At 42.2% G+C, this 15,033-nt stretch overlaps 1 protein-coding gene across 3 annotated transcripts in view; it reads right to left on the bottom strand.

The window, feature by feature from the left end:
* Positions 1 to 15,033, bottom strand: part of ABCA4 (ATP binding cassette subfamily A member 4) — a 181,307-nt gene that overhangs the window by 58,071 nt on the left and 108,203 nt on the right. For all 3 annotated transcript variants that reach the window (XM_063428353.1, XM_063428352.1, XM_063428354.1), the window contains 4 exons: positions 11,839 to 12,016; positions 11,059 to 11,190; positions 2,077 to 2,216; positions 614 to 751 (listed from right to left, as the gene is read on the bottom strand). In XM_063428353.1, coding sequence (XP_063284423.1) covers positions 614 to 751; positions 2,077 to 2,216; positions 11,059 to 11,190; positions 11,839 to 12,016 — 588 coding nt within the window. The remainder of the gene's footprint in view (positions 1 to 613; positions 752 to 2,076; positions 2,217 to 11,058; positions 11,191 to 11,838; positions 12,017 to 15,033) is intronic.

Genomic DNA, 15,033 nt, shown 5'->3' with positions numbered 1-15,033 from the left:
CTCCTGGTTCTAAATAAAAAAAAAGTAATATGTCTTTCTCAAGCCATGAGAAAGGCACATTAAGTGTTGAAACATTATGTTGCCCTTTTTTAATTTTGATGGCACAATAAACCACCTGATGACAATATTGTTAAGTGATGAGGGTTATTTCAACTTATGTTATAGAATTAAGCTATGAAATTTGAGGCTTAAAGTTTGCTTTCATAGTGTGGAAGTGTGAGGATTGAGATAGATTTACAGTCTCTCAGTAGAGATATCCTGTAAAAATAATGAGTTTCTCTGCAGGGTGAACCCCAGCACTAGAGCAAAATGAGAAGGAGTGGCTCTTTGAGAACTACAAAAAAAATAAAAATAAATTAAAGTTAGGAAGTGTCCACATGTCATTGGGAGGATACTGTTATATAACCCTTCAAAGATCAATAACAATTCACAAAGTTATGACAATCTAATCCATGCAGTTCCATACAACATCTGCTTGGTGCCTTAACCACATTATTTCAATAATAATACACAAAAACTAAGCCACACTAAGTATCTATTGAAGTGTTGTTTTATAAAGCATATGTTCAGATTCCAAACATTCCTTACATATAATAGTATATGTTAGACATACCAGTTCGGTATTTGAGCAGTAGATCCCAAATAGATCTCCTGGAGTACGGGTCTACACCCGAGGTTGGTTCATCCAAGACCACGACTTTCGATTCACCAACGAATGCCATCGCCACAGACAATTTCCTCTGCATTCCACCTTAGTATGAAGAAGGTATCAAGCGTGAGAATTCACTGAGGTCATACAATGCTTTGGCTTGATCACTGGGGAGTTGCAACGACGGAATGAGATTCTAACTGGCTTTAGAAAATATGAATTTTTTTACTTGCCATTCTACATATTTTATCCATCAAGCCCATATGAGGGACTCAGACATTCTAAATAGCTCTGAATTACATTTTCCATGATACTTATAATGTCAGGCAATTGTAATTGCCAAATGCTATTGAGAGCGTGTCAGAGCAAAATTAAACATGACATTGGCAAAGACATAGATATCTGGTGCATTAACCAGAATTTGGTGTAATTCAATTGAATTTCATTAATTAGATTTATGAATTATAATGAATTATAATTGTTATCAAAACATTGAGAATCTGATATACATTTGACCAAACATACAAAAAGTTTAGTTCTCTTATTTGAGTGGTAGATACAGAAAGACAGACTGACAGACAAAATTGTTCTACATTTGTAAGGCTAATGGTAAAATACCAGTGAGACCAAATAGATGACCATTTCTGGGCAACAGAGATTGCATATTGGAGGTCAGTTATAATATTAATACTCACATAATATGATTCCAATATGTCATTATAACAGCAAATGGTTGTTTGTAAAATGGGACATGTTTGAAAAAGGAATCTGGTTTCAAATAATGTACATGATATAAGCGTAGCTTGGTGGCCCATTTTCAATTGTATTATACATAATAAAATAAATTTTATATAACACCTAATAAGACTATTATTTGTGTTAGAGGTTTTTACATTACATTGTAGAAGGTAATACCCTTCCAATAAAAACTATCTGTTGCCAGATAAATAATTTGCATTTTTTTCCAACCAATGAACATTCTTTGGGAACCAGTGTTGAGTTCTGACTTCGAGATAAGGACCCCTGTTTTACATTTACATGACAGTCCATTGAGTTAAATGATGATAACACTGGTACCCCAAGACATAGTTGAATAAAAAATAAAATCGAACAGAGAGCAAGAGAGAGTATACTTTGTTTTTTAGCACAATGCCTAAATTTGAAATTCTGAGATTGACAGAGAAATTAGCGAATATCCAATCTATGCACTATACGTCGAGGTCTGTAATCTTTCACTATGCAACCTTTGAGAACACACCTAGGAAAGTCTATGAGATAATATATAAACTGTTCATAAGTAGATCTATGCCAAGATTCTCCATCCATTTATTGCTAGAAACTCATTTTAATGCTTGCTGGTTATTATCATGTAGCTAGGTTGAGTTTGTACTCTATTAACATTAAACATATGTGAATCCAATTCATACCCGAGAGGTTTTGAGCCTCTTCATTTCTTTTTTGGGGAATTCCAACATCTTCCAACATCACTTCCATTTCTCTTTCTGCCTGTTTAATGGACTTGCCTTTCAACTGAGCGTAAAACAGAATGTGCTCTGCCACTGTCAGACTGCGGAGAGAGATGTAAAAATAAACCATGTGATGCATTAAAGGTCTGAATTAATATCTTAGGTGCCTCTGAGCTCAGAATTCTGAGGCACCTCTACTCCCTCAACCCCAAAAAAGATAAACAGTCATCTTATGCTTGCTCGATGATTTAGAAAATGAGTCAAGACGTATAGATCAATTTCTCCTTTAACACAATTTACAAAAAAAATGCAATTTCCAACTAACAAAATAAAAAAATTATAACAGATATCTAAAAGAAAAAAAATGCAATTTCCAACTAACAAAATAAAAAAATTATAACAGATATCTAAAAGAAGTTTCCCTGAGCATAGATACGCAAGATTTAATTCGCGAGTAAACTAATCTACGTTTGGGGAAGTTTCCCTGAACATAGATTTGCGGTATTCTATTATCAAGTAAGCTAATCTATGTTCGGGAAAGTTTCCCCGAATATAGATTTGCAGGATTCCATGCCATAGTGAACTGGTCTATGTTTGGGGGAATTCCCCCGAACATAGATCTGCTTTCTAGTCCACGTTTTTCCCCAAAATAGTGCCATCCCCAAAAATAAGCCCTAGTGCGTTTTTCGGGGAACATATAATTATAAGACCCTGTCTTATTTATGGGGGAAAGACGGTATCAGAATGTAATGAAAAAATGTTTAGGGCAAAATAGCAGATATTTTATTAACCCCGTAATGATCATTGAAGGTTAATACTGACATAACTTATCTTATTCCAAAATTGAATGATCTTTTAAGTTAATAAATGCAGTGCTATCTGACAAAGCTGAACAAGCAAGATATTTCATGTTGGATCAAGGTCCAAGGGGTAAGTTTAAGATGTTAGTTTAGAGTAATTCTTTAGTTCTGAGGTACTTTTTTGGTTTTATAAATATGTTTTAGATAACTGTAACACTTTTTGTTTTTTGTATCCCAGTAACATCAGAAACAAACCCAATATTATTCTATGGTGCCTCACTTCATACTGATGCATAAGATTCAGATAATTTACCAATAAAACCTCTCAAGTTGACAGCCATTTTGTAAATTACTTTATCACTGTCCCTTAATACGCACGTCTGGTAACAGAAACTACAGTTGTAGAGACAAAAAATATGCTGAAGTGAGCCAAATATTCTAGGGCTATGTGGCATCACCCTACAGTAAAGGTGGTTACAGCATGTCCAGAGAGTCATCTATCCCAGATGTGCAATAATCTTATTATATGCTCCACGTAGATCTATTTTCATACGAGCCTCGTTTGTTACTTATGCTTCAGGAACAAAAAATTATAATATTTTAAAGATGGTTTAACTCTTTATAATTCTGCAATCTTCTAGGTATTTGAATGAAAACAATGTAATAGGTTCCTCCAATTTAGTCTCCCCCATCCCGTATGTTTAAACTTGTGGTAGGAACTAATGTAGAGAGGGTCTTGGTGTAAAGAAGAATTTTGGCCCCCCCTTGCGGTACAACTCCCACAATGCTTTGCCAGCCATGGATTTACAACTTGCCCATCCTTGCCTTTGTGTGAATATAGGTGTGCTTTTGAATGAAGAATGTGTGTGAATGTATGTGTATTTATGTATAATGCTGATGTTTGCATGTGGGGGTGTATTTATTTGTAGAATTACCCAGGACATACTTGAAAACAAGAGAAATACCAATGTATCCTTCTTGGTAAAATATTATATAAATATGATATAGAATAGGTGTTTGAATGCCGTTGTATGTTTGTGTAATCTATCTTTCACAAATTCAGTGGTGTGTTTGTGTGTAGTGTTGGAATGCAGGGGAAGTTTTTTGCAGTGTTAAGTGTTTGAGTTTAGGGGTTTGTGTGTAATGTTGGCATTTGAATGATTTGGCGTTTATGTGTAAATCCAGTTGTGTGCTTATAGTGAAATATTGATGCTGAGGTTTGGAAAAAGGAGCGTATTCACATATAGACATACTTTGTGAATCACACACATAAACACTGTTACACAGAGATGCACACAATATATTTTAGACAACTGTAAAATGTTTTGGTTTTCTAACCCTGTACCTTCAGAAGCAAATCCATAATTATTCTATGGGGGACTCACTACATACTGATGCACAGGATTCAGACAATATACCAATACAATCTCTCTAATCGACAGACACTTTGTAAATTACTTTCCATAAATTACGTTTGTCTGGTAACAGAAACCACTGTTGAAGAAAACAAAATGCTGAAATGAGCCAAAATATTCTAGGGCCATGTGGCGTCAGCCTCCAGTAAAGGTGGTTACAACATGTCCAGTTCCAGACACTGACACACATGCACAGATCCAGATACTGACACACACGCAAACATCCACACACACTCCAGTTGTCTCCCCTGGATCCTGGTGAATCTGGCAGGCTGCAGCCCTGTCAAGCTATATTTCACGGAGTGATCTACAGGCTGTGGCAGCATGTCCAGAAAGGACCAGAAGGGGGCCTGCCACTATATCTGGAATCTGCAAGCACCCTGTCTCAATGACGTCCTGGTATGGTCCTATAGGCTGAAACGCTAGAGGTTGCTCACCTTTTACATACTGATCGGCAGTACATGAAAATCTCTGCTCTGCGTAATGTAGAATTTGCATGCTGGACACCCACTCAATAATTGCAATGGTTCCTTTGGAATTACTACCTAAAGGGGAAATCTCATTCCTCTGGACGTCACAGGACTGCATAAAACATTTTAAAATCACCTTTAACTTGTGTTTTCTTTTTTATGAGATGCTCTGCTTTCGTTTTATTGCTCCTCTTCTCCATATGCTTTCTTATTGCTGGGTGCCGGGTGTAGAGGACAGAACTTTAGAATATTGATTAATAGGGAGCTAAGATTAAGACTCCTCATTGCAGGATAAAAAGGTGTCGATTTCTACATTTAATTATTTTTCACATCTCAGAAATACATATCTGTTAAATATTTAAAAACCCTGATAAGTGACATTCCTGATTTAAATAATGAAATCCTTGCATCACCATTAAGGACGACACACTACGGGGGAACATTTTCACCGTAATCGTCAGCATGAAAAATGCATAGATATTCAGGAGAGCCGGTGGAGCAGGCAAGACATCGTCCCCTACGCATTTGAAAAATAAATAGCTAATTACATATATAGTGCTAAAACCTAATTACACCTGGAAATGAAAAGAGGCTGTAATTTGTTACATTTGTGAAAATGTGAGCTATATCAAACTTTAGCTGGCATACTAATTTAAAAAAAAAAAATAGCATTTATTTTTTTAATATTAATTTTTATTAGACATGAATCTGGTTTGCTGTAATGTATTAAACACTGCACAAATGAGCGACACACTGTGATAAGGACATGCACTATTCAGGAAATAGGAATGAAAAGAGTTAATATAAACATGTTTAAAGTTTACAATTCACTATGATTCACCTTTATGGTTTTTTTTTCTTTCTTTAAAAGGCACATAATAATTACGTGTTCGAACATTTGGTTACGTAGCCTTAGGCCATAACTCTACACCCTAAGGCTTCCTAATCTTAGCCCACAATTTAGATATCATTTTGTTCCCAGGGTAGCTACGTGCAGTGGTGACAGTGAAAACGTTAAGTTAACATCTGCAGTTATACTTGGCACAGATGCTCTGGATACTAAAATGTGTAAACCATATGCTATTTTATATTAGAAATGTATTTCCATTCACATTGTACACACTGTACATTTCCAGATCACGTAACTGCTTTAGTGCTGATGTGGACTCCTATTGTGAAATAGTTAAAAATAAGGTTGGTAGCCGTAGAAGGGAGACAGAATACTTTATTTTATACAGCGTTCATATTCTCATATTGTTTCAGAAATGTTTTTAATAAAAGGTCTCAAACTGATCATTCTGTTCAGCATTCCCTCTAAGTATTTTCTTTTGTGAATGGTCCAACGCTGAAAAGATTAAGAGATGGATCGTTGCCCTGCAATTTTCCTGAACTAATTGTCTCTCCTACCAGCTTATCAGGTAATGGTTGTTGCAAGAATTAATTTAACAATTTTAACATTGGCACATCACTCTCAGAGGTAGCACTAGTCCTGAAGCTTGCCCTACTGTGCACAAAAGGTCATATATATATATATATATATATCAGGGCCGGTGCAAGGATTTTTGCCGCCCTAGGCAAAAAAAATTTTGCCGCCCCCCCATATGTCCAGCCTACCATGTGACATCACAATGCCCCGCCCATATGCTCTGCCATATGGGCCAAAGCCAGTCTTCACAAAGTGTCTTATCTGAAAAGACAGTGTGTTTACATTAAAAAGCCTACAGGCACAGGCTATAGACACCAGAACCACTACATTATGCTGTAGTGCTTCTGGTGACTATAGTATCCATTTAATGTGAGGTAAATTAGAGATTAGTGCCACTAATAATATATTGGATTTCCTACTTACCACCAGATGAGGACAAGAGGCTGATGATGGGCTCAGTCTGGCTCCACAGGTCTGGTGTAGAAGAGGCTCTCTGGAGACTGTTTTTAACAGTGCTCACAACAATTAACGAACAGGAAGCAGCTCCATTTTTTAGGGCCCCTTACACAGCTCAAGGTCTGGGCCCCCAGGGGGCATACGCCTACAATGCCCACCCATAAATCCACCTACATGGCCCATCCATGAGTTGGGGATGTTTTATGTGTGCAATTTGTGTAAGGGATGTAGTGTGTTTATAGGGGATGTAGTGTGTGTTTGCGTGTAAGGAATGCATTGTATGTTTCTGTGTGTGTGTGTGTAAGGGGTGCAAGGTTTGTTTCTGTGTATGTAATTGAATGCAGTGTGTGTCTGTAAGGGGTGCATTAATTATGTAAGAGAACGTAAGGGATGAATTGTGTGTTTCGGGTGTGTCTGTGTGTGAGTAGGAATGCATTGTATGTTTCTGTGTGTGTGTGGGGGGGATGCATTGTGTATGTGTGTAGTGTAAAAGAGAGGGTTTGTGGGGTAGGATAGGGACTGAGATGGGAACAGCTTTCTTTTTTTTTTTTTAAAAAAATTCATAGTGCTCTCCCCTCAATTATTGATTTCCCCTTCCCTTCTGTCCCTCCGTGTTCTCCCCTTCTGTCACTTAGTGCTCTCCCTTGGCCCCCTGTCCCTCTGCAGTCCCCCTTGGTGGTCTTCTCACTCCCCCCTCCCCCCTTAGTGGTCCTCCCTCTCCCAAACCCCTTAGTGGTCCTCCCTCTCCCAAACCCCTTAGTAGACATTCCCCTACTCCCCCCACCCCCTTAGTGGTAATCACCCTCCTCCCCTCTCCTTAGTAGTCCTCCCTCCTTACCCCCCTTTGGTGGTCCTTCCCCCCCTTAGTGGTCCTTATCCCCCCTCCCCTAGTGGTCCTTATCCCCCCTCCCCTAGTGGTCCTTATCCCCCCCAACCTCCCATAGTGGTCCTTACCCCCCTATTCCCATAGTGGTCCTTACCCCCCCCTCCCTCCCTCCCATAGTGGTCCTTATCCCCCCCCCCCTCCCTCCCATAGTGGTCCTTATCCCCCCCCTCCCTCCCATAGTGGTCCTTATCCCCCCCTCCCATAGTGGTCCTTATCCCCCCCCCTCCCTCCCATAGTGGTCATTATCCCCCCCTCCCTAACTTAGTGGTCCTTATACCCCCCTCCCTTAGTGGTCCTTATACCCCCCCCTTAGTGGTCCTTATAACCCCCCCTCCCTTAGTGGTCCTTATACCCCCCCTCCCTTAGTGGTCCTTATAGCCCCCCCTCCCTTAGTGGTCCTTATACCCCCCCCTCCCTTAGTGGTCCTTATACCCCCCCTCCCTTAGTGGTCCTTATACCCCCCCCCCTTAGTGGTCCTTATACCCCCCCTCCCTTAGTGGTCCTTATACCCCCCCTCCCTTAGTGGTCCTTATACCCCCCTCCCTTAGTGGTCCTTATACCCCCCCCTCCCTTAGTGGTCCTTATACCCCCCCCTCCCTTAGTGGTCCTTATACCCCCCTCCCTTAGTGGTCCTTATACCCCCCCTCCCTTAGTGGTCCTTATACCACCACCCCCCCTTTAGTGGTCCTTATACCGCCCCCCCCTCTCCCTTAGTGGTCCTTATACCCCCCCCTCCTCTCCCTTAGTGGTCCTTAACCCCCCCCCCTTAGGGGTCCTTAAACCCCCCCCCTCTCCCTTAGTGGTCCTTAACCCCCCCTCCCTTAGTGGTCCTTATACCCCCCCCCTTAATGGTCCTTAACCCCCCCCTTAATGGTCCTTAACCCCCCCCCCCCTTAATGGTCCTTAACCCCCCCCCCTCTCCCTTAGTGGTCCTTAACCCCCCCCTCCCTTAGTGGTCCTTACCCTTCCCTCCTGCCCATGTAGCGTGGCCGGGCGGCGCGGAACGCGAGACAGGAACCTTTGTTTCCTGTACCCGGCCGCCGGCGGAATGACAGGAAATGCTCACTGAGTGAGCACTTCCTGTCATTCCGCCGGCGGCCGGGTACAGGAAACAAAGGTTCCTGTCCCGCGTTCCGCGCCGCCCGGCCACGCTACATGGAGAGACCGGCAGGAGGGAGCGCTCTGCGCTTCCCTCCTGCCGGTCATAAACCCGGCCGCCCTCCATGCAGCAGTGCTGCGCCGCCTGGGGCTTGCTAAAGCGCTCAGGCGGCGCAGCATGAGGAGGCGCAGCGGGGACAGGGATCCGGCGCCCCCTGGTAAGTTGCGCCCTAGGCGGCTGCCTAGGTCGCCTTACAGGTGGCGCCGGCCCTGATATATATATATATATATATATATATACACACACACACATATATATTTGATAGCTTGATGCTGCTATAGTTTTGAGGTGTGGCATTACATATTACTGCAATCTCTCTCCTGCACAGTATGAAAGTACAGAGATTAGTGTATGCCTATGAGATGCGAACTCTGTTACTCTTGAATCCCCTATCACCAGTGATAATGGGCGTGTGTTACAAATGACATGAATACAATCTTATCTTACCCCATCGTCATCTGCTACTTAGCAGAGTCTGGCAGCCTGAGTAGCCCACAATTTGCAGTCCACCTGGAAATATCCCTCTGTTAATCATTGAGGCCTCCAGCCCATGCACAAATCCATATGCTAGTTAGAGGCCTAACTTCTGTAGTACTCAACAAACACCACAATGGACTTCCACTATTTTAGTCTGTAGAGCATTAGTGTGAAGATGCAGCCTACAACATCTGTATGCTAGTGATCCAAAGGGTAACTCCCCGCCTTTCTGTCAGAAACTGTGCAATTTCTTACAATTTATTCATGGTGAGAATATACAGGAGATGTCATTCCTTTCTCTCAGTCTCACACCATGATACAGACTGACAGGGTTACTCATAAGAGTTAATTGTTGGGAATGAATCCAAACTGATTTTTACATTTTAGGCTATGTTTTCAAGTATTCTGGTGTATTCTGGCCTAAAACATTAAATTTAATTAGAATTATTCATAATTAAAACTTTAGTAAATAACCCTCATCTAATAGCCTGGTTTACCCTGGTTTCTTTCGTGTGTAATGCAACAGAGACCATATTACATAGTGGTATGAAAATAATGATTTCTTCAGTGGAGGCCCAGCAGATACCTGAAATGTATGTGTTATGGAAGAATGAAAGTCTACCCTGTTCCTACAACAGTACCCACTTTTCTAATCCCTAAAAGGTACAAGGTATGGGGCAAGGGGTATTTTAAGTGGAGGCCCAGCATGTACAGCCCACTTTTCTAACATATAAAAGATACATGGTATATAGGAATTAATTCTTCAGTGGAGGCAAACCACTGAAACTTACCTAATACAGAGAGAAGGAGCTAACCAACCGACATTAACAAACTACATGCTTATCCTCTGAAAGTTACTTTGTATAGGAAAAATGGGTCATAATCATTGGAGGCCCAGCAGGAACTGGCTAATTTCTTATACTCCAGAAAAATACTTAATATGAGGATTTGATAAGTACTCAAAGTATTCCCTGAGTGCTTCTTAGAACCTTCATAGTCTGAAAGGAATCTGGAAGAGACGTGGTGGACAATAATGTGTATAATAATATTATTATTTATAAAGCAGAGAAAAACAAGTAGCAAGAGAGGTGAGAACTGACAACAGCTCAATTAGCCTGCCCTTCGGTGGGTCCCCGCTCAGATCTCAAGCTGGTTTTAGCTCATCTTGTGCCATTACAGAGAGAACATATCTGAAGCATATCAAACTTGTCCCACCCGTACGGGCAGTCCAGATCCAAAATGCGACGAATTTCCCTCTGCACGAGAGATACAGCAACCCCAGGCAATCGTTTCTACCTTGTAAAGTATTATCAGTGAGGTATAGCCAATATCCCTCTAGGCACTGTGAGCAAAGGGTCCATGTCTGGATTGTCCTTTAAACTTAAAGAGAGAAAAACAAGTAGCAAGAGAGGTAAGACGGGACAACAGCTGAATTAGCCTGCCCTTCTGTGGCTCCCCGCTCAGATCTCAAGCTGGTTTTAAGTTCATCTTGTGCCATTACAGAGAGAACATATCTGAAGCATATCAGACTGGTCCCACCCATACAGGCAGCCAGATCCGAAATGCCAGTTCCCTCTGCACAAGAGATATAGCAACCCCAGACGATCGTTTCCACCTTGTAAGGTATCATCAGTGAGGTATAACCAATATCCCTCTACGCACCGTGAGCAAGGGGTCCTATTGGCTCTCTCCTTATTTATAAAGCACCAACAAATTCCGCCGAACTATATGTATAGGACTGAAGCAAAAACCACACCGATGAAGCTTTTTACAATCAATTTACAGACTTTTTTTTTTACAAATTACTTTTAAAACATTATATCTAGTCTTCTGTTGACAAATGTAAATACGTACTGACGAAAAAGGATGTTGTGCTGTGGACACATTCCAAGACTTTGACGGATTGAATCCATATGTGTCTGAATATCTCTGCCACGAACCCACACCGTTCCTGATGTTGGTGGGTATAACCCAGTTATGATTGACCTAGGACAAAACATTAAATATTACTTATGTCAAATGTGTGCAAAAATATGTTAAACCTTTTTTTTTTTTTTTTTGAGAATGTTGCTCAAGTGATCAAAATGGGCTTTTGTAGTTTATAGTTTTCTTTTATAGTATATGCCTTAACCTTCTGGCGTAGGAACCCACTCTCAACTTGACCTTTTTAAATATAAATATGCTAAAAAACTAGAGGGAAATGAGTCAGAGTCAGAGATGCCTACTATATGTCCAATGATGGAAGTGGCTCTAAAAGACACTCTAAAAGTGCCATATCCAGTCTCTTTGGGTGCTAGAATTTATTGTTCTACACAAAAAATAAAATAAAAAATAAAATAAAAATAGTTTTAAGATTGTCTAGTTCACATCTAATGAAGGGATTGGCTCTCATGCCTTGCAAAAGTATTAGTAAGAGCCTACAACCTGTTACCATGAATTTGAAGAACATAGTTCTAGAAGTGATTTGCATTGTTGAGTTAAAATTGAAACTGAGTGTTTATGAGAATTATTTACTATTTACAATCACCTAGCAATTGGGAAATTGGAGACTTCACATGAAGCATATTTGCTTAACAACAGGTTATATTTGTTTTATATGAGCATACCAGTTTAAAAGCTCATTGAGACTCTTACAATGTTGTTGTTTTTCCAGCTCCATTGTGACCCAAGAAAGCAGTGATCTGCCCTTCATAAAAAGTTATGTTCATTCTATCCACAGCTGGCTTGAAACTGTTTCCGAAGACCTTCACCAGATCCTGAACACACACCCCTGGGACCATCCCTGGTGGCTCAGGTTCAAAAAATGGATTGGCTAAAAATGAAGTAGGGAGATAAAAAATTGTTAGGATTTGGAAACCCTGAAGCAGATTATTTGACAGATAAAAATAGCCATTTATTAAATGCAGTGCATTATGTGTGTGTGAGTACATTGTCTACAAAAAACCTGGAGGTAACATTATTTTCAATGAATGCAAGCATCAGTGTTAGAAATGCTTTTTCATTTCAAATGCAAGAATCTTTATTTAAAAGTGGCATATGCAAAATAGATGTGGAAGTAAAGAAACCAGCATAGCCTGGGTGTCCAGTCGCAAAGAACAGTATAAGGTACGTGTGACAAACTCCCCTTTTTTAGGGAGTCTGACATGAGTTTTTGGAGGGGCCTGCTTGCCAGCCTCCTGCCCTGTGACTTTGGGCCATTCAAAAAGACATGCTAAAAAGTGACTTCCATGGGAAAATGTGCCTCTTCCCCTCCCCCTTTTTCCTGTCCTATTGTTCTCCAGAAGGACGTTGTCCCAGGGACACTGCCAGACCAGTTGAAACAGGCTGCTTTCTCCCTTCTCAATCTCTCATCAGCCCTTGCTATTGTCTGACTCCATTCTTTCTTGTACTATAGGGCACTTTTAAAATTGGACATAGACCGGCTGCACAGTCTAAATCTGTGGAACTATTTTGGGCATGTAAGCCATGCTTGCGGTCGGTCAAAAGAGTCAACTTTAACCACATGGCGATCCAACTGTATTTGTGATATCTGAGCGTTGTTCGGACATATTGAGCGCTTAGATCCAAGCTATCTGGAGATATGTAGGACATTGTATTATAAGAGTTATGTATTTTTATGTGGTTTTTGTAACAGGTTCTGACTTAGAGATATTTCCTGTACCTGGAGATAATTAAGTTACCACAGCCACTTAAGCTAATTATCTCCAGGAGAGAGGAGAAGATAGACCGGCCGCACAGCCTAAATCTGTGGAACTATTTTGGGCATGAAAGCCATGCTTGCGGTCGGTCAAATGTGACTTCCATAAAACTTTTGAACCCCTGCTCTGATCTGGGTGATTTTTGGATGATGTTGTTCATCCAGATCAGGGCTATCCAGGGATGTAGGATTTATGGGGATATATTTGGCCTGAAAATGTGTATATAAGAAATGCCTTTGTGCTAATTAAACCAGTTCTACTTCACCCCAAATCTAGAGTCCTGTCTCTTATTTGGGGGAATCTGCTATAAGGGATTGCTATGCTCTTCATACTCCCTTGCTATAATCACTAAGCTCTTCTAAGAGCTTGTTCCTGTCCCTGCTTCGCTCTCTGGGGAAAGAGGGGTTCACCCACTGGAACCTGGAGCCTTGTTGTAGGTCCAGGGTGGGTAGGAGACGGCGAGACCCAGTGCTTATGGTGTCAAGTGGAGTACTTGGAGCCCTTGGGAAGCACTAGGAGCATCCTTCAATGGCGGTACCAAGTCGGGGTGCCAGGTAATCCGTTCAGTGGCGTACATACCAGGGTCACAGGGGGCGGCGGATGCGACCGGGCCCGGCCCACCAGGGGGTCCGGCCGCCCCTGCGACCCGGTATGTACGCTCTGGGCCAGCCTCTTCTCCTGGGGGGCCCAGGAGCCGGCCACCTCCGGGCCCCCTGAGGCTGGCCCTGCTTACACCCGGCGGGCAGTCAGGCTGGCTGGTGTGCGAGGGAGCACTCTCCCCTGAGTGCTTCCTCTTCAGCTCCCTCGCGCACCGCACTGATCCCGGAGCCGGAAGATGACGCCATCTTCCGGCGCCGGTATCAGTACGCGGCGCGCGAGGGAGCTGAAGAGGAAGCACTCAGGGGAGAGTGCTCCCTCGCGCACCGGCCAGCCTGCGCCCGCCCGCCCAGTGACCGCCCGCCCGCTCGCCCGCCCAGTGACCGCTCGCCCAGGAGCCCAGCAGCACCACTGGACCCCAGGGAATCCCCTCAGCAATCCAAAAGGTAAGGAGGCTGGGGGGATTAAATAAAAAAAAAATGTGTGTGTGTGTGTTACTGTGAGTGTTAGTGTGTGTTTTAGTGTGAGTGTGTTAGTGTTACTGTGAGTGTTAGTGTGTGTGTTAGTGTTACTGTGAGTGTTAGTGTGTGTGTTAGTGTGTGTGTGTGTTAGTGTTACTGTGAGTGTTAGTGTGTGTGTTAGTGTGTGTGTGTTAGTGTTACTGTGAGTGTTAGTGTGTGTGTTAGTGTGTGTGTGTTAGTGTTACTGTGAGTGTTAGTGTGTGTGTTACTGTGAGTGTGTGTGTTAGTGTTACTGTGAGTGTTAGTGTGTGTGTTAGTGTTACTGTGAGTGTGCGTGTGTGTGTGTTAGTGTTACTGTGAGTGTGCGTGTGTGTGTGTTAGTGTGTGTGTTAGTGTGTGTGTGTTAGTGTTACTGTGAGTGTTAGTGTGTGTGTTACTGTGAGTGTGTGTGTTAGTGTTACTGTGAGTGTTAGTGTGTGTGTTAGTGTTACTGTGAGTGTGCGTGTGTGTGTGTTAGTGTTACTGTGAGTGTGCGTGTGTGTGTGTTAGTGTGTGTGTTAGTGTTACTGTGAGTGTTAGTGTGTGTGTGTTAGTGTTACTGTGAGTGTTACTGTGTTAGTGTTACTGTGAGTGTTAGTGTTACTGTGAGTGTTTGTGTGTGTTAGTGTGAGTTAGTGTTAGTGTTACTGTGAGTGTTAGTGCGTGTGTTAGTGTTACTGTGTGTGTTACTGTTACTGAGTGTTAGTGTGTGTGTTACTGTGTGTGTTAGTGTTACTGTGAGTGTTAGTGTTAGTGTCAGTGAGTGTGTGTCTGCTAGTGAGTGTCAGTGAGTGTGTTACTGTGTGTGTCTGTTAGTGAGTGTGTGTTTGTCAGTGAGAGTGTATGTCTCTGTCAGTAAATGTGTGTGTCTGTTAGCTAGTGTGTATGCGTCTGTTCGTGAGAGTGTGTGTGTGTCTTCAGCACTTACCTTTCTCCAGCGCCGGACTCCCTTGGCGCTGGGGATCCCTCTGCCGCTCAGCTCCGAATGCGCATGCACGGCAAGAGCCGTGCGCGCATTCAAACCGCCCATAGGA

Source organism: Pelobates fuscus, chromosome 7 (genome assembly GCF_036172605.1).
Source record: "Pelobates fuscus isolate aPelFus1 chromosome 7, aPelFus1.pri, whole genome shotgun sequence".
In the NCBI taxonomy this organism is placed as follows: Eukaryota; Metazoa; Chordata; class Amphibia; order Anura; family Pelobatidae; genus Pelobates; species Pelobates fuscus.
This window is presented reverse-complemented; position numbering and strand designations above follow the sequence as displayed.